At 42.5% G+C, this 19,013-nt stretch overlaps 1 protein-coding gene across 7 annotated transcripts in view; it reads right to left on the minus strand.

The window, feature by feature from the left end:
* Positions 1-15,036, minus strand: part of EPHA5 (EPH receptor A5) — a 292,850-nt gene extending 277,814 nt beyond the window's left edge. For all 7 annotated transcript variants that reach the window (XM_067556908.1, XM_067556907.1, XM_067556905.1 and 4 more), the window contains exon 1: positions 14,622-15,036. In XM_067556908.1, coding sequence (XP_067413009.1) covers positions 14,622-14,754 — 133 coding nt within the window. In that variant the 5' untranslated portion in view covers positions 14,755-15,036. The remainder of the gene's footprint in view (positions 1-14,621) is intronic.
* Between the last annotated feature and the right edge of the window lie 3,977 nt (positions 15,037-19,013).

Genomic DNA, 19,013 nt, shown 5'->3' on the forward strand with positions numbered 1-19,013 from the left:
GGGGTGGGCACGGGTTAACAATCTCTGGAGTAAAAAAATGGGAACCCATCTGAGGATGCTCAAGAGCCATAGCAATAACGTCCTGCTTAGGGACTTGCTGTGTGCTGAACCAAGAAATCATCCCTGGCTGTGGAATAACACACATTTTAAAAAACTTTCTCGGTCGCCTGCTGTAAATGTGTGCCATCTTCCCTAGTGATATCAGCCTGCTGAGGGTTACAGAGGCGGAAAGGGAGGATTTGCTGAAAACATCTGGCTACAGGCTTGGCCCTTCTGCTGCTATGCTGTGTTCTGCAATGATGCCTGCACAATTAATAACAGAGTGGCGGGGAAAGTGTCCTATCATGGTGGAAGAAATAAGGCTGCCCTCCCAAGAAACCTTCTTCAAAGGATTGCAGATTACCTGCATGAAAGCCTCCTGGAGATATGCATGGAAGATTCTCAAAACATCCCTGTGCACACAAATAATCTTTTCCCGGGGTGAACCCAGTACTTAAGCACACCAAGTTTGAGGAGGCACAGCCCCACCACCACACACACCACTTTTTCCTGCTGGTACAAGATTCTGGACTGGGGATGTAACCAAAGACATGGAATTTGCAGTATATACTCCCCAGATGTGCCTTCCCCGGCATCCCGGTCAGCCACAGTTTCCTGCATCTGGATGGGCTGCTCCTGTGTTGCAAACAGCTCCTAGCTTTCAGGGAGAAGGGATACCCCACTCGCCTGTCCTCTGTTCTCCTCTTCATCCTCCTCGTCCACAGACTTGTCCTCATTCATCCTGGCCTCGGATTCCCACAAGGTATCAACGCTGAGTAGTGGCATAGTGGTGGTCACCGCCGAGAGTTGCATGCAGCGCCTCATAAAAGTGGCATGTTTTGGGTGAGGAGCCAGAATGGCTGTTAGCTTGCCTAGTTTTCTGATAAGCCTGCCTCAGCACTTTGATCTTAACGCGGCACTGCTTCATGTCCCTGTTATGTCCCTTCTCCAACATACCGCGAGATAGATATCTTCTTGTAGATATCCAAATTTCATTTGGTGGCTCGGAGCTGAGCCAGAACAGACTCTTCGCCCCACAGACCGATGAGACCCAAGACCTCAGATCGACTCCAGGCTGCAGCGCGTTTGGGGCAGTGCAGTCGCCATGATCAGCTGTACCGGCAAGCTCTCTCCACGCTGACCAAACAGGAAATGGGAATTCAAAATTTCCCTATTTCCTGTTTACGTGGCCACAGTGCAGCAGAGTGCAAATGTACAGAGCAGTCAGAAGAGAGCATTATGGGACACCTCCCGGAGGCCAATGACATTAATTTACATTGTGTTGTGCCTACACTGACACTCATTTGACCCACAGAATTCGACTTCAGCGCTACACCACTTGTGGAGGTGGTTTTATTGAGTCGAATTTTACCACAATTTATGTCAGCAGAACTGATGTGCCAGTGGAGATGCATACTTTAGGGGTTCGACATAAGCTTCATTACGTCAACCTCCATTGTCAGTGTAGACCAGGCCTGAGTAGCAAGAAACCAGAGCTATACCACAGTCCCACTTGCCTCATATGGGAGTTCACAGCACTACCAGCAAGGCCCCCCCATCATCACAGTCAAACTTTTTCTTCCTCACCAATCTCTATCAGTTTTATTGCACCACTGCTGCTATTCATTTTCCTGCTGCTTTCCCTGTTGTGCTAAATATTTCTACAAAGATGTAAATCCAAAAGTGCTCCTAAAAGTAAATGACAGTCAAAAATAATCCAGGAAATCAAAAACAAATGAAAGAATAAACCCCCAAAAGAAATCAAAGCCATTATGGAGCAGATGTTTTTTATTATTTGCCTTGAGTTAAGACCAAAAAAATATCATGCAAAAATTGGGAAATATCTATTTATATGCTAGTGGAGACCAACTCCAGAGAAATATAAATTATTTACAGCACCTATTATTTATAGCCCAATAGAAGAAGAAAATACACACAATTTAATGAACCTACAAAATGATATAACTACAGATTGATATTTTATTATGATGACTCACTTCTGCTATAGGTTTTCTACGACCTCCTTTACAGCAAGCGCCACATTGCTAGAGTCTGCATCATAGATTTTAAGGCCAGGAGGGACCATAAAGAATATTTTGATAAGTTAGATGTATTCAAGTCAGCAGGGCCTGATGAAATTCATCCTAGGATACTTAAGGAACTGGCTGAAGCAATCTCAGAACCATTAGCAATTATGTTTGAGAAGTCATGGAGGATGGGTGATGTCCCAGAGGACTGGAGAAGGGCAAACACAATACCTATCTTTTTTAAAAGAGAACAAAGAGGATCCAGGGAATTATAAACCAGTCAATTTACCTTTAATACCTAGAAAGATACTGGAATAAATTATTAAACAATCAATTTGTAAGCACCGAGAAGCTAATAAGGTTATAAGGAATAGCCAGCATTGATTTGTCAACAAGAAATCACACCAAATCAACCTAATGTCCTTCTTTGACAGGATTACTGGCCTAGTAGCGGTACACGTGATATATCTTGCTATTAGTAAGGTTTTCGACACAATCCAACATGCCATTCTAATAAACAAACTAGTGATATGTGGTCTAGATTAAATTACTATTAGGTAGGGGGTGCACAACTGATTGAAAGACTGCACTCAAAGAGCAGTTATCAATGGTTTGCTGTCATACTAGGAAAGCGTATCTAGTAGGGTGCTGCAGGTCTCAATCATGGGTCCAGTACAAGTCAATATTTTTATTAATGACTTGGATACTGGAGTGGATAATATGCTTAAAATATTTGCAGATGACATCAAGCTGGGAGGGGTTGCAAGCACTTTGAAGGACAGGATTAAAATTCAAAACAACCTTGAGAAATTGGAGAATTGATCTGAATTCAACAAGATGAAATTCAGTTCAGATAAATGCAAAGTACTTCACTTAGGAAGGAAAAAAATTAAATACATAACTACAAGAATAACCGGCTAGATGGAAGTACTGCTGAAAAGGATTTGAGTGTTATAGTGGATCACAAATTGAATATAAGTAAACAATGTGATACAGTTGCCAAAAAAAAAAAAAGCTAATATTCTGGGTGTATTAACAGGACTGTCATACGTAAAAGACTGAAGGTAACTGTCCTGCTGTACTTAGCACTGTGAGGCCCTAGCTGGAGTACTGCATTTAATTCTGGGCACCACATTTTAGGAAAAGATATGGACTAATTGAAGCGTGTCCATAGGAGAGCAACAAAAGTGACAATAGGTATAGAAAATCTGACCTATGAGGAAAGGTTAAGAAAATTGGGCATGTTTAGTCTTGAGAAAGGAAGACTGAGGGGGGACCTGAAAATAGTCTTTAAATCTGTTAAGGGCTATTATAAAAGAGGATGGTGATCAGTTGTTCTCCATGTCCACTGAAGGTAGGACAAGAAATAATTAGTTTAATCTGCAGCAAGTGAGATTTAGGTTAGATATTAGGAAAAACTTTCTAACTGTAAGGATAGTTATGTTCTGGAATAGGTTTCCAAGGGAGGTTGTAGAATCCTACAGGTTGGACAAATGCCTGACAGTGGTAGTATAGGTTTACTTGGTCCTGCCTCAGTGCAGGGGGCTGGATTTGATGACTTCTGGAGGTCCCTTCCAACCTGATATGCCTATGATCATGACCACAACACAGATCATGGAATTTCACCCAATAATTTCTGCATTAAACCCATAACTTCTGTTTAAGCTTATTGCTTAGGGTGGGTATGATGCTGCCCACTCTGTTAAAGTTTCTCCAGGTTGTGTGTGGGTTTGTCTGTTTATATGCAGTCCTGCTCAGTGAATCAGATTAAAAGGCCCCAGTTATGTCATCTGATCCACGCATCAGTATGTAATCCCACCGAGAAAAATAGGGGGCTACATCTGCCCACATGAATCTAATTTGAAGACCAAGGACTGAGTAGTCAGTTCTTCCCAGGATACATTTCTGTAATTCCTATAAGAAGAGCTGGTCAAGAATTTTATATTCTTTAGCCCATGAACAATTTAGACAAAAACTAAAATTTTCATTTACAGTTGTCGTTGAGATGTTCTGACTTTTCACTGAAAAAATAAAAACAGAAGAGTGTGAAACCAAAAATATTTGGTTTTTCTATGAAAACCCCCAAAACTTTTGACAGCAAACATTTTCCCACTAAGATGTCCATTTAATATAAAAAAAAATCATTTTTCATTAAAAAAAAATAAGAGGTTCAAAAGACCAGTTCTACGTGTGTGACTCAAAACGGGAATTTCACGCTGTACTGACATTTCAGTAGATCCCAGAAGTTGCAGTTGTCACTAAGCTTTTGGGGAAGTCTCCTGCCATTGGAGCTGTCCCATCACTGCTAACAATGATGAAAACATGACAAGGCACCAGCATTTTTACGACTGTCAGCTATCACGGCTGTTCCTGCTCAGAGTTGGCCTGGATGACACAGTGGTAAAAATAGCAGCAGCTGCACTGAGCCCTGTGTACATCAGTGCTCTCATGACCAGTGATGGTAGACGTCCTCCAATGCCACAGACAGCTAGCAACACTGGGAGCTCCACAGCAGACTGAGAGCTGTATATAAACTTCAGGCCCTGAATCGGACGAGCATCCCTGTTCGGAGACTGATTATAAATATGTGCTTAAATCCCCATGAAGTCAATGGAGTTTCACCACATGATTAAAGTTCAACACACACTTGGGTGCTTTCCTGAATCGGGGCCTCTGTGACTAAAACAGAAATCCCATTTTTGCTTTTAAAATACGTGTGATCCCAAAGGGGGGTGGGGAGGACAGAGAAGACATCTAATGAAAGGTCCACCCATAAGATATCCTTTACTGGCATTTTTTCCCTAGAATGTGAATATCAGATTATGTTACTCATACTATTAAACTGGATAGAAATAAAGAGACACAGCACAGACATAACTATAGCTGTCAAATTACCCTGACAGCTCTCATTTTCAGTAGACTCACAAGATTTCAGCTGTCCGGCCTATCCACCACCAACAGAGCCTTCCAATCCACAATAATGACCACTTTGCTGCCTTTGAATTCATTCAAGTAGAAAAAAGTAACTGACATTACATTTGGACGACTCCTGGGAGCAAAGACTGGTTAGGATGATTTATTGGCTTTTCTGATGTTTGACAGCTTATACCTTTTCTTTTTTGTGAGGTTGGTGGAAAAACAAAAATATTTCTCTCCCATTATCATCTGAAAATACACTATTAGTAAGAAAACACATAACAACACGGGAAAAGCTAGTAATGATAACGGAAGCATAAGCTGCTTGCTTGTTTGTATGTAAGACTGATGGCATGTAAAGAAGAGCTACGGAGACTATAGCTGCAAATCATTTTACCCATTTTGCATGTGCAACATGGAAGAAAATTGATCCCAGTGAATATTATATCATTTGGACAACTTTTCTCATAGGAATAGCATGAGCCTGAACGTCTATGCTGCTATTTTATAGCCCCAGAGCCCCAGCCGGGATCAGTTGACACAGGCCAGTTCCAGGTGTTATTGCAATGTAGTGTGCAGTGTAGACTGCTGTGTGGAAAATTGGCCTGGCTGCAGAGGGCCTTGCTGCAGCGTGGGATGAAGTGGATGCAGACTGGACGTGGGAATAACAACTGAGAGCATTGTCACAGTTGAAGGAAACAACTCCATTTTTCGAAGGAAAAACAAAGCGCAAAGCCCAGGTTACCGGACCTAGCACAGGCACAGTGAGAAGGTGGGAAAGGTGGCTCTAAGACCCTTTTATGTCCCAATCCTCCCCCCCATACATACACACACACACACAATCCTGGGACTGCAGTGGACCTGGTTCTGTCCCTGGTGTAAGTTCAAGCAGTCTGGGGGCACCAAGGGGATGCTCTGGCAGCCCTTGATCAGACAGATGCAGCAGTGCCTCAGCCACATCTCTTCTTGTTTGGCAACACCCCTAAGCTGACTGCCAGAGGTAGCAACTAGAGCCGCCCCAGGCCACTAGAGCATTCCCTACATAGCAGGAAATTCTCCACTGCCCAGATCCACCAAATGTACCATCACTGTGCGCCCAGAAGTGGCACAGAGCAGTCATAGCTCAGCTCTGTGTCTGGACTTACTATGTGACTCATGAAAGATTAGCATGGGACATCAAACCCAGTGAGGTCACCAGACTAGCCTTACGGGTGGGTGGCTTGTGCCACTCTCTAGACCCTTGAGAATTTAAATGGTTAGATTTACAGAGAGGAAGGAAGGTCTAGTGGTTAGGGGACTAGCCTGCAACTCCAAAGACGGGGGTTCAATTCCCTGTTCTGCTACAGGCTCCATGTGTGACCTTGGGCAAGTCACTTATTCTCTCTGTGCCTCGGTTCTCCATCTGCCCAATGGGGACAATAGCACTGCCCAATCCCATAGAGTTATTGTGAGGATAAATATTCTAAAAGATTGCAAGGTTCTTAGATTCTGTAATAAGGGGGTCACAATTACTTCAGATCCGTGACTACCCTCAGCTGTGATTTAAAAAAAAAAAACCAAACCCAAACAAATAGGGCTGCTAATTTCTGGCTTACATCCCACAGCTGTTTCACTAAACACTGGCCCTGCACATACAGAAAATATGAAAGCCAAAGAAAGCCGAGAACCAGATACCTTGGCTACTGCAGGCCAACCCTCAAGTCTGCCAATACAACTGTTTGTGAAATCTACTGAAAAGCCAGATGCTTTCTCTTCTGCAAAGCGTGCCATGCAATTGTTCAGCTGGTCACACAACCAGAAGGGCAGTATGGGCACAAGAGTGTTAGGAGCAAACAAAGAACACCTCCACCTTTCTAGCTGAATTCAATTAGACTGATACTTTTCAATGTTTCTCCTACATATACATTGACAGTCAAATTGTTTATCCAGTTTTAAAAGAAAAACAGACATAACTAACTAACTAAAAGTAGCACGAGGCTAATTATAACAACGGGATGTTTCATTTTTTAGGAGGAAAAAAAAGTAATTGAGTCCAGACAATGGCTTGCTGGTCAAGTTCTCCTACGTATAAGTCAACTCCTGCTCTCCCTAAACCAGGATCAGGCATAGCTTGCCAGCGAGATAGCCGCACTCAGATTAAAAAAATTATTTAAAAAAAATGAATTTGGGTTAGCACAGGAACTTGTCCAGTTTGTGAATTCTTTGTTTACCCAATAAGTAGGCTTGGCAGAATTTAATTTTTATATGTAATTTCATTGGATAACATTTTATTTCATTCTATAATTTATTTTAAGCATTTTTCTCTATTTTTACATATGTAAGTTTTTACACTTGCAGGAAATATGTGGGCTGAGACAATTTAATGACAGATGTTGAGATCCAAAATGTTAAAGCTTTATAACCATTAAAACACCAACTGTCAACATCACATAACAAAATAAACAAAGTAAATATCCTTACATCCAACTCTTATATTATCAAGCTGCATTTTTCCTACTTTGCCTATCTGTAAATTTCAATTATCGATTGAAATACTTTTTCATCAGTTTCATCAGCATGTGCAGTGACTCTTACCAATAAAAATCTAATCCTTCCAAGCCTACTGATAAGGATTACAAAGGTGAAGCATTGATTGAAGAGGCACTGAAAATAGCACTGTTACTCTGAGACACAGCACTGTAGTACAGTTAAGAAAATGTTCAGAACTCAACACTTTAAGAAAACATTTGCCCAGGGTTTGTACACTCGGTTTTTCCTTTGCCTTATTCAGAGAAAAATTGATTTTAGATTTTCTAAATGGGGGACAAAAGAAACTCGATTTCAAGAAAGGCTGATTCTCTCATTCCAGGGTGAGTCTCTCTTTCAATACAGCAATTAAGCACAGGTTTAAGTCCCTCCCTATTCAGTGAAGCACTAGTTAAAAATTAAAATTAAAATTGAAAACTAAAATTAAGCAGATGCTTAAATGCTTTGCTGTACAGGGATGAAGTGCTAAATCAGGCCTCGTATAAGTGGAGAGTTGCACCAATTGAATTAGACACGTGAATTTAAACTGATTCTGTAAACTCCTGTGTGGACGGTCTTATTTAGGTTTAAGAGTGTCTTAGTTGGGTTTAGCTTAAGTCAGCCAGGGGCAAGTTTAAACTAAACCATTCTTAAGCCTAAGAAAGAATACCCACACAGGGGGTTACACCAATTTAACTAAACCACTTGAATTAAACTGGTACAAGTCTGTATGTAGACAAGATCTAATTCAGCAGTAAATCCTCTCAGAGGTGAATCAGTTTACACTGGTGAAAAGAAGAGAATCAGGCTTTAAATGTCTTGAACTTTGAGAAAAGAAGTAAACCTCTCCAAGTTTCTATTAAAAAACCACATATATTGACTCAGATGGGCCTGATTCTCCAGTCACTTCTGTCCCAATCCTGCAGTGTGGTACACTAGCATAGACCCCTGTCTGTGCCTTTATTGACTCCCAGTGACTCTGATGCCGGGCTGTGTGCTAGAAAACTTCATTTGAGCAGGATTAGGGCTTCAGTGGAGTTACTTCATTCTAAAGCCATTCAAGTTACACTGGTGGAAAACTGCTGCAAGAGGAGAATGAGGCCCTAAGGTTTAATTCACTAACTAATGTCACAGAAACATATCGTATACAGGAATCATATCAACCACGGGACAGCGACTTAGTATTTTACTTGCACAAGTTTATTCGGTTGCACTTTAAAAATTAACATGACGGCATAAAATAAATGGATCTTGGTTTTGCATTTTCTTGAACCCTTGTTGAAATTTGTTCTTTGGTTTTAAAGAATTAAAATATTTGTAAAGCATTTTGCAACATGCACAAAACATAATTATAGAAAGATTTCTTTGACTGACCTAAAATTTAATTTTATTATTTGCACCACACAAAGGAAATTGAAAGCATGCAGATGAATCATATATTATGGTTTTAAATGTTACATAATATGGGGCAAAGGGGAACTGACAGCCAACCATACTAACCATGCAGTTTCCCACTGGGAATACCTGTCAGTTTATCCAACTGTAGCTTGATTTGCAAATAGCTGCTTTATACATCAAATTATGGTGTCAACGTTTATGATACTATAGTATGAAGGTCTGTCAATGTTTCTATTATAAGATGCTTTGCCTAATTACATATATTTATAATCATTGTGATAATGCGTTTTAAGATGTAACTTGGCTTAGATACAGTCTTGGGGTCAACTGTAATGTATTTTTAAAAATACATAATACATCATTCATAAATTGCCTCATTTTAAAGTCATACTTAAAAGCTATGTTTCAAATGCTTTTTGTATATCTCAAGCAAAAACAGATTTGATTTAAAACTAAATCTGACATTTGATTTTTACTAAACAAGGTGTAATTGCATTAAATATTTTGAATAGAAAAGTTAAAACTGACAGATGTGTTTAAGGACCTAATTCTGAAAATTTTATTTCATCTGACTACTCCTTACTCACATCAGCAGTCCCACTGAAGTCAATAGGATTACTTGCATGAGCAAAGTTTATTCTTGTAAGTAAATGTGTAGGATTGGGCCCACAAATTGTTACTGTGGAAAGAAATCAAAAGAACTGTTCCAATTCCATCCGTTGAAGAGTATATATCTTTTTAAAAGCTTGTAATATGTACTTTATTAATAGAATGACTCCAAAGTTAGATATCTATTTTTACATAACACACATTAAAATATTGCCAGCTTGCATAGTTTCCCAATCTATAGCACTGTTAGAAGAATGTAAGACCTGCCTGGATATGTGATTTATGAAGCTGAGACTGTAATGGCTATGTAATACCTTTCTAAGAAACCTGATTACACACTTTTTTTACCCAATAAATTGGAATAGCTTCAAATGTAGGTATATAATACAGATTTCAGTTGTTTTTTTAAGCTCCTTAAAAGACAGTTCTAACTGGTTAAATACGTGTTTTGATAACATATCCAAACATGTATTCATTCACCCAATAGGTCAGGTCAGTAGGAGTTGCGCCACTATCAGATAAATACATACTCCATTAAGATATTAGAACAGCTAGAACCATTCTAATCTCTAGGGTAAACAATCTGCATTTCATAACCTTCCTCTAACTCTGCCTGTTCCCTCTGTCCTTTTAAAATAAATAAATAAATAAATAAATAAAATTAAACTGTAAATGAATCAATTAAATAAATCCAGCCAGATAAACCCTCCAAACTATAATTAGTTTAAGTGGACAAAACTCTGGAAATTCTAAGTTAACAGTATCACTCTGTTCTTAAATTACTGAAATAAAAGACAGACATGAGTTAAGGATGAAGAGTCAGCCTTAATCTTGAATTTTCTGCCTTTGTCATTATTTCAAAGAAGTGGCTTTTTTCTTTTCTTTTCATTTGTTTAACAACCTACTTAGCAGCAGTTGATATTGTCTGGTCAGCACTTATTTCTGCTGAGTAGTTCTAATTTATTTTTTATTTTTAATGGCAATTATGCAAATAAGGTAGCTGTGATTCATTATTAAAAACAATCTGAAAATATACACAAGTCTTTTAAAAAATTGCCCATAAAACACTTTAATGTCATCTGGGTTATTTCCAGATGAGATCAGTAAATCAATCCAAATTTACAGAAAATGTTAAGCAAAATTATTCCTCTTTTTAAAAATGCCTTCTCTCATTATAAACTTTACATAAAACATTTTTAAAAGTCACTTCCGAAAAAACCCTGTAATGCTTATGACAGAATTTAAAACATGTGCATTTTTAACATTAAAAGATGTGCAAGAAATAAAGTCTAATAAAATGTAGTCCCTAATGTCAGTAATGGTTCAGAAGTTACTGCCAAGGGAGTGAGAGAGAGAGAGAAAAAAAAAGAGGAAATACAGCCCACAGTGGAACGTAATCTATTTGGGTTCATATGTTGTGCCTATCAACATAGTATCTCAGGCATGTAGCGACTTACTGTGTTAACATTGTTGTCTTACACACTCAGGTAACATATTTCAGATTAATTGCTATCAATATTCTTTTCCGTGCAAAATAACCCCAACCCAGTATGTTCAATCAGTCAATAAAAATAAAACATGCATGACTGTAACTCAGGGGAAGTCATTTCTCTGAGGATATGTCATGGGTAATGCATTTAATGTAAAGGACTGCTTTTGAAATACTGGCCTTTGAATATTCTCAAGAAAGTTGAATTTCTGAATGTGTATTATAAGGAGGGAAAAAACCCTGAAATACAAATAATCTGATTCTAACCAGTGAAATTTGCAAAGGAGATCAATAGTATTAGTAGTAAAACAATGACTCAGATATGACATTGTACGGAACGCTCCTCCTTTACCGCATGTGATAGATTAAGATATAGTATGACCGCTACTAAAATGGTTTTCTTGTTATAACAGAAACTGTGACCAAAAGTTTTAAACCAGGTGTCTACTTTTATCCTCCCAAATCCATATTTTAAACAATTTTTTCACAAAGCCTTCCATCTCTCTAACTATGTTAAACCTGCATCCACAGTGCATGATATGGATTTCACATCTCCTACCTAGCAGTTTTGTTTTAACTGCAGTTAAAACAAGAGTTCAGTTTAAGTTTCACTCAGTACTAACACTGATTCATAATATAAATGAAAATAAAATTCTCCTAATTGTTACTGGAAAATAAAAACTATTAGGCTTACACAGCCAAGTGGGATAAGTTCTTTGCTGACCAAAGCAAAACACAGCAGAAACAAAATTACAATGGGAACAAAAAACAAACAGAAAACTTTACAATTTTTTTATTCTCCAATTTTCAAGAAGGCCAACCCTCTCCCCCCTCTGCTGGCCTCAAATAAACCTAAGATCCCTCTGCTAATGTAAGTTCTCAAATCTCTATTGAAGTCAGCTGAGCTATGGCAATTGCCACTATTTGAGGCTTTGTCCCCTAGCATGCACCTTGAATGCTGAGAGAAGCAAAACTGAACTTTTCAAAAACGAGCTGTTGACAAGTGTCAACCGCATATGGTACAAGGACTTTAGCAATGAATTGGGCTCTAATGAATTAGGCTTGATTCATTGCAGGGTGAATCATTTTCAAAGCAGAACTGTTCAGCAGTAATTGGCCAAGAAGCCACGCTGTGAAAAGCACTTGTCAGATAATGCTTGTTTACAAATAAATCTACAAATGGTAAAGAGTGACTGTTACTGAATGAGTTCAGGTCCACCTCCAGACTTCACTTTCTGCCTTGGGCTTATTAAAAGGATAAAAGTTAGAGATTATGAATAAAAGGAGGGAAAGAGTGAGAGAGTATAAAGCCAACCCATGGGCTGTCAATAATTACTGTAATATTCTCCTGTCTCTTCTTTCTTTAAAGATACTACTAAACCACAAGGCTATTTCCTTAAACAAATTCCAGTATACTATCATACAATAGAGGCCCAATCCTGCAAATGTTTGTTCACAAGTGGCCCTTACTCACCTGCAGCAGTCCCTTTGAGTTCAGTGGGACATATTCACATGAGTAAAGACCACATGTGTGTAAGAGATTGCCTGTGCAAAGTGTCGTCTGTCTTTCTGCTTATGAATAGATCATCATTAACAAATCGTGGTAAAACAGAACAAAAGAAGGTACTCCTAATTTAGAATCCATTTATATAAACACCCAGTGAGTAGCTTACTCCTGAGAGCAATCCAACTGACTTTACTCAAGTGAGTAGTCCCAACGAAACAATTCACAAACATAGATGTGGTTGCAGACTTTGATCCATAATGATTTATTTGTAGAAGAGAAATCTATGGAAATGCCCTCCTTCCCCTAATCGATGCATTCTCTAACCCTGAATATTCAGTAAGTTCACAGCCAAGGGAGTATATTTGTCCCTTTCTCCATATATTTTTCTGTGGTTTGCATTAATCTCATTTCCTAAAATATATTATGACAAGCTATTTACCTCAGGCCACAACTTTGAAATCTTGGTGTGCCTTTCCCACTCCTCCCCTCTTGTAAGAATTTCACTAATAAATCACTGGGCATAATAAGCTTGGCTTTCTGATATGAATTCATGACATTTCCTTAAAAAGCAAGTTTCTTGGCCTGAAAGTTTGTGTATTACAACTTGTATTTGGATCCAGAAATAATAATAAAAAGCCTCATAATATGGTGCATCTTGTCTATTAAAAAAAGGGGGGGGGCTTCAGAAAAACTGGGAAGCTTACCAGACAAATGGAAAACCTTGTCATAGGTCTTTACATATTAAATTTAAACAGATGAAACTTTTAAATTGTCAGCAATAATCAGCAATGTATCCATTGTGCTCAGGTCAAAGTATTATATGGTAACAATTGTTACGTTCTCATTACTCCTGATTTTTTCTTCTTGCACAAAGTACCTTTTTAAAAAAAGTAAATTAACTTTGGACAGCATTTCAAATGCACCATAAATAAATATATTTGGGGGTGAAGGGGAGGGAAGGTATTTCCTATTACCATCCTCTCTCCTCTCCGGCAAATGTTTAGTCTGGGTTTGGATTTTTGTTGTAGTGCTCCTAGGAGCCCTGTTTAGGTGCTGGGATCTCAGAGGTTAATTAATCTCAGGGGTTAATTTCTGGACTCTGAAGCTGGGGCAATTTAGATGAGACACTAAGAAAGATTTTAGGCATCTGACTGGAAACATACAACCCCGTCCAACTGCACAACACAGCACAAATCATACATACAGCACAACCAGACAAACCCAATCCAAACACACACACAACACAACCAAATCCAAACACACACAACCCCAACACAAAATATTCAGACACAAAACATACACACAACCCAAACTCACAACCCCAACACAAAATACTCCCACAGCGCGACACAAAACATACACACAAGGCAACCGCACCGCATCCAACCAAACAACTCACAGCCCAAGCCAAGCCAAACACACGCACCACCCCAACACAAAATACTCCCACAGCGCGACAAAAAACATACACACAACCCAAACCCAACACAAAATACCCATACAGCGCGACACAAAACATACACATAACCCACACGCACCACAACCCAAAGCACACTATATCATCCAAACCCACACGCCACCACCCGAGGGCACAGCACAGCACAAACACACAACGCCAGACTTGCGTCCCTCCCACAAAACACAGGCGCAGCCCTCGCCCTGTCCACCGGAGCCAGGTGTCAGCTGCCTCCCGGAGCCGCCCAGAGCCCCGCAGCCCCGGGCCGGGGGGCTCCCAGCGACCCCCCGAGTTACCCGCAGCGGGGCAGGCCCCGGGAGTGGGACCAGGTGCGGGCCGGAGAGAGGGGCAGGGACACGGGAGAGGGAGGGGAGACAGGGCAGCGTGTGTGTGACGGGCACGGGGCCGGGCTGCGTAGGGAGCTGCTGGGGACAGGCGGCTGTGGGGGGCACGGGGACCGGACAGCAGAGCCAGGGGGCTGGGGGACTGGCGAGAGCGAAGGGGGCGCAGGTGCTGCCCGGACTCAGGGCGCAGACAAGGGCACCAGCGTCCCCGGACACGCACGGCGGGGGGGAGGGCTCCCTTCCCCCGAGAGTCCGGGCCACTGCCCCGCCGCAGCCCTCCGGCCAGGCTCCCCCCCTGCATGCGCCTCCCCGCGCTGCGCCTCTCACCTACCTTCATTGCCGGGGCTGGCCAGCAGGCTCCGCAGCGCCCCGCACAGCAGGAGGCAAGTCCAGAGGCCGGCCGGGGAGCCGCCACCGCCGCCGCCGAGCCCCGCTGCCCCTGCCCGGGCGCCCGAGCCCCGCATCCTCCTGCCTCCGCAGCCCGGCGCTGCGCGTCGCCTGGCCTCCCCGCCGCGGCTGCCGTGCGCTCCGGTGCGCTCCGCTTCCTTAGCGCATGGGTGCCCGGCGCGCTGGCGGGCGGGCGAGGGCGGTGAGGTTCCCCCCCGAGCGCCCCCTCCTCGCCGCAGCGCTCTGCCCGGCGGGCTGCCCGCACTCCCCAAGAAGCAGACGCGCGATGGGGAGGGGGGCGGGTTAGCGGCGGCGGCGGCGGGCGTAGCTTGAGGTTTGGAGACGCTGGGGGGAGGCACCGCCAGAGCAGCCGCTGGAGGCGTGTGCGCCCTGGATGGACCGAGCGCCTGAAACTACTGCACCCGCCGCCGCCGCCGCTGCGTGTGTGGGTGGGTGTGAATCCGCCCTAGTCCTCGCCCGAGCCGCGCCGCTCTACGTGTGAGTGGGGATGAGCCGAGCCGGAGAGCGTCTCTCTCTCTGCCCGGCTGCGGGCAGCAGCTTCCTCCCCGTGCCAGCTAAGAACTGGGGCTCGGCTCTCTCTCTCCGGAGCGCCCAGGGAGACCGGGGAAGGAGGAAGAGGGGCCAGCTATGATCCCGCAGAGCGTGTCCCCACGCTCTGTGCCTGTGTGCGTCTGAGCTGGAAGGATGCCCGATGCCCGCACAGCCCTGCCCATCCTCTCAAGCAACTCCCTTACACACGCACGCACACCAGGAGGCAGTGCCTGGTTCCCTCTGCCTCTCTCCTCACCCTGCACCTTGCCAGTCTCTGGGATTGTTTAGCCGGGAGAGGGAAGGATAACATGCCTTTCCTTTCCAGCGAATCCCCCCTGGGTTGCTGGTTGTATGACTGGATTTCTAAGAAATAGGGAGTCGTGGACAGATTTTGCTGGCGTGGATCTATTTGGTATTTAAATTACTTATTACTGTTTGATTGTTCATGTCCCTGTATTTGTTGCTCAGTTTATTATTCTGTGCCATGCCAAAGTATGCCAGCGATAATCACCTTAACAACACGGCTGGAGATAGTTGGCTAGCTGCTCTACATGAAATATTCTAAGTATAGAGTATGGGCGAAGAGCCTGATCTTATTGAAGTGAATGGGGGTTTTGCCAGTCACTCCAATGGGGGCAGGGATTCACCCTAAATGTTCACATTACCCTTTAGGCAACCGACTTATCCCTCCTCATGCTAGTAATGGCTTTGTCTTCAAACAAGGTGACCCAGCTGAGTAAGGATTTGTAGGATCCACCCTCAGATTCTTAAACTATTAGCCAAAGGGTACGTGGGAGTCATAAGATGCCTACAGATGAAGAGGGAGGATGGTGTTGAATTTCAGGTACCAGTTTAGCACTCAGCAGAGCTGGATTCCACCACTGGCTTTTCCACAGACTTCCTCTGTGACCGCAGAGATTAAGGAATCTAAACTCTTGGTACCTCAGTTCCCACTCCATACAATGGGGATAATCAACCATTATTTCTTGTCCTCTCTGCCTTGTCTATTAGACTGAAGCTCTTCAAGATAAGGACCATGCACCTAACATACAGCACCTAACATAATGGGGGCCTGCTCTCAGTTGGCGTCTCAAGGCACGAGTGTAATAAAAATTAATTAATGCCACTGAGACAAATTCAGCAAACCCAGTGCCAGGAGCTATACCTTACGCCTCGTTTTGCTAGCAAAGCTCTTTGAACCCCCAGCAAAATTCAGCTTCCCATGTAGCAGTATGTTTGCCACCGCCCCCTTGGATTTTCTAAAGGGAGGTTTCATACTTTCACTTCTTGAAGAGTTTCAGAAGAGCTCAATTTTCCAGAAAGCCTGGACTCGGTGGATACAGCTGGCCAATTTGGCCAGGCCCTTTTGGCACCGGACCAACTACTTTTCCCACACTCTCTCTCCCTGCTGGAAATTCCTGTAACAAAGAATGCCATCAGAGCTTTCTGGCCCATCATTCTTTCCTCAGATTCTAACCCTCTGACTCATGTTCCCATCTGACATTTCTTCTCCTTCCTTTCCCCACCTCCAGTCCGTCATGAAGCATCATCTCCCCAGCTCACACACTGGCATTGGTGGTGACTGGAACCAGAGGTGGCTGCAACCATGAGGGATTTAAAATAAAAGGGTATCACAGAAGTCAAATGCAGCAGTGGTTCTCAAAATGAGGTCTGAGGGGCACACTCATGGTCTACAGAGCGCTTGATGGTGGGCTGTAGAAGGGTAGGTGGCAGTTTTGCCAACCTCATGTGTCTTACAATTCCAAGTCAAGTTTCCTAAGAATCAAAAGATTGGCTTAAAATAATGATACTTTGATAAATGATCACTTTTTACATTTGGGTTCTTTTCTTTTGAACCTTTAAGGTACACTCATGTCACATGTTCAAGCTTTTCTCCACAACAGTGAGAACTAGAAATCTACAGCTATTAAAAGGAGAATAAAAATAGCTGAATGTCTCACATAATCACTTGTCTGCACAATCTGTGACTTTCAGTGAAACATAAAATATCACAAGACTTGCAGTAAAAAGTGGGAGTGTTGTTAACTTATGTAGCCCTGTTACTAGCTGATCAACCGCATTAAAGACAACTGAGAATGCATAAAATACTTCCCGAGCATCACTTTCGCATGTAAGCAATTGGCATAGTTGCTACGGAGATGCTCTATGAACACAGGTGGGACGAACGATAGGGCACGCAACTGCCAGTGTCTGGGAGGGTAGGGCACAAGATACTGTTATTAAAATGTGATCAGTGCTATGAGAAAAAGCTTAAGAGCTCCTGTATAAGCAGTTCCACTCTCCAGCACTTGTCATCAGGGCATGGCATTGCAAAGGGTTCTTTGCCTCTACCTCCCCCCCTCCCTTACTGATGATCGTCGGACCTGCAACAGCTATTTCTGCCCACAATTTCGTCCTCTAGTTAAACCACATCTGGTCTAGGCTCCTTTCTAGGGTAACAAAAGTTCACACAAATAAGAGGCTCCTCTGCAGCTAACCCTTCAGGCTCATTTCCCAGTCCCTTCTTATTTTCCTTTAAATCTCTCTGTAGCTCTAGCATAGAGCTCTGTCTCCTAGGTACCTTCCTTATAATCCCTTCAAACCCTACAATACCCTGCCTCACCCTCACTCTTCTCAGCCCTTTTACAGAGCCCAGCTGTTTAGCAAGATGTCACCAGCCCCCTCTGACTAAGATGCAACTAATTATGGCACAGGTGGGCTGATTGAACAAGGCTGGCTAGCCCCAAGCCTCCTGGCCTTTAAAGGTGCTGTCCACCTTCTGACAGCCTGAAATGCATTGTAACTACGCCGAGGATCTGGCTTAGATTTTCAAAGGTCCATTTGTTACCTATTGGTCACATCCAAAATCATCCCAGTCATGCTGATCACGGATGCGGAGCCTTATTCCAATGTATGTAATATAGATTCATGAATTTTAAGTGCAGAAGGGACCTTTGTGATCATCTCGTCTGACCATCTGCCGTATATTTACTTTTACCTTTCATTTTAATGCTTAATGCAGAAAAAGAGGTGTGACTACCAATTTGACAAAGATACTGAGGATGTATGCTTAGATTATGTTTTTAATCTTCCCAGGATATTGGCACCAGGAGCACAGCTTTGAATTCAGCTCTTTTTGTTTTGTTTCATTAAAATGTTTTATGTCCTATGTGTTACTTCTCTGAATGATGCATCCTCAACCCCTACCTATGTGTAACATTTTACATTCCTGCAACAGAGCATCAGAAACTGATCCCCACAGGTTTACTCACCTATGACAGTTCTTTGCTTTGGCAGAAAGCCCATAAGGCGGTCAAAGATTTGACTTCATATCCCAAGTAGGAGAGCAACAAAAGGTCAATAAATAAAATACAGTAAAGCCCCTTGAGCTGTATACTAGCAAGTGTATACTTATACACTAGCATGAAGCTAAACAAATGTACAAATAGTGCTTTGATTAACATGCTTCCTCCTGTATTTCACACCCTGAGGTATCCTGTGGTTGGGATTTTCACATGCTGTCAACATTGGCATAACTTTACTCCCATTTAAATCAATGATACAAAACCCATGGATTTCAAGGGCTGAAATCCTGGCCCTAGTAAAGTTAATGGGAGTTTTATCACTGATTTCTCTGTGGGCCAGGGTTTCACCCATGTATTTACATTGCAAATCCGCCCCCTCTCCCCCCCCCCCCCCAGTTTCTGGATCCCATAGATTTAGACTGAGGGCTGTACAATGAGGGGTTGTAATAGAGTGCTGGTCTGTCCCTTTAAGGCCAGGG

Source organism: Emydura macquarii, unplaced genomic scaffold (assembly GCF_026122565.2).
Source record: "Emydura macquarii macquarii isolate MOO-44397 ecotype Brisbane River unplaced genomic scaffold, CSIRO-AGI_Emac_v2 contig_1790, whole genome shotgun sequence".
NCBI lineage: Eukaryota > Metazoa > Chordata > Testudines > Chelidae > Emydura > Emydura macquarii.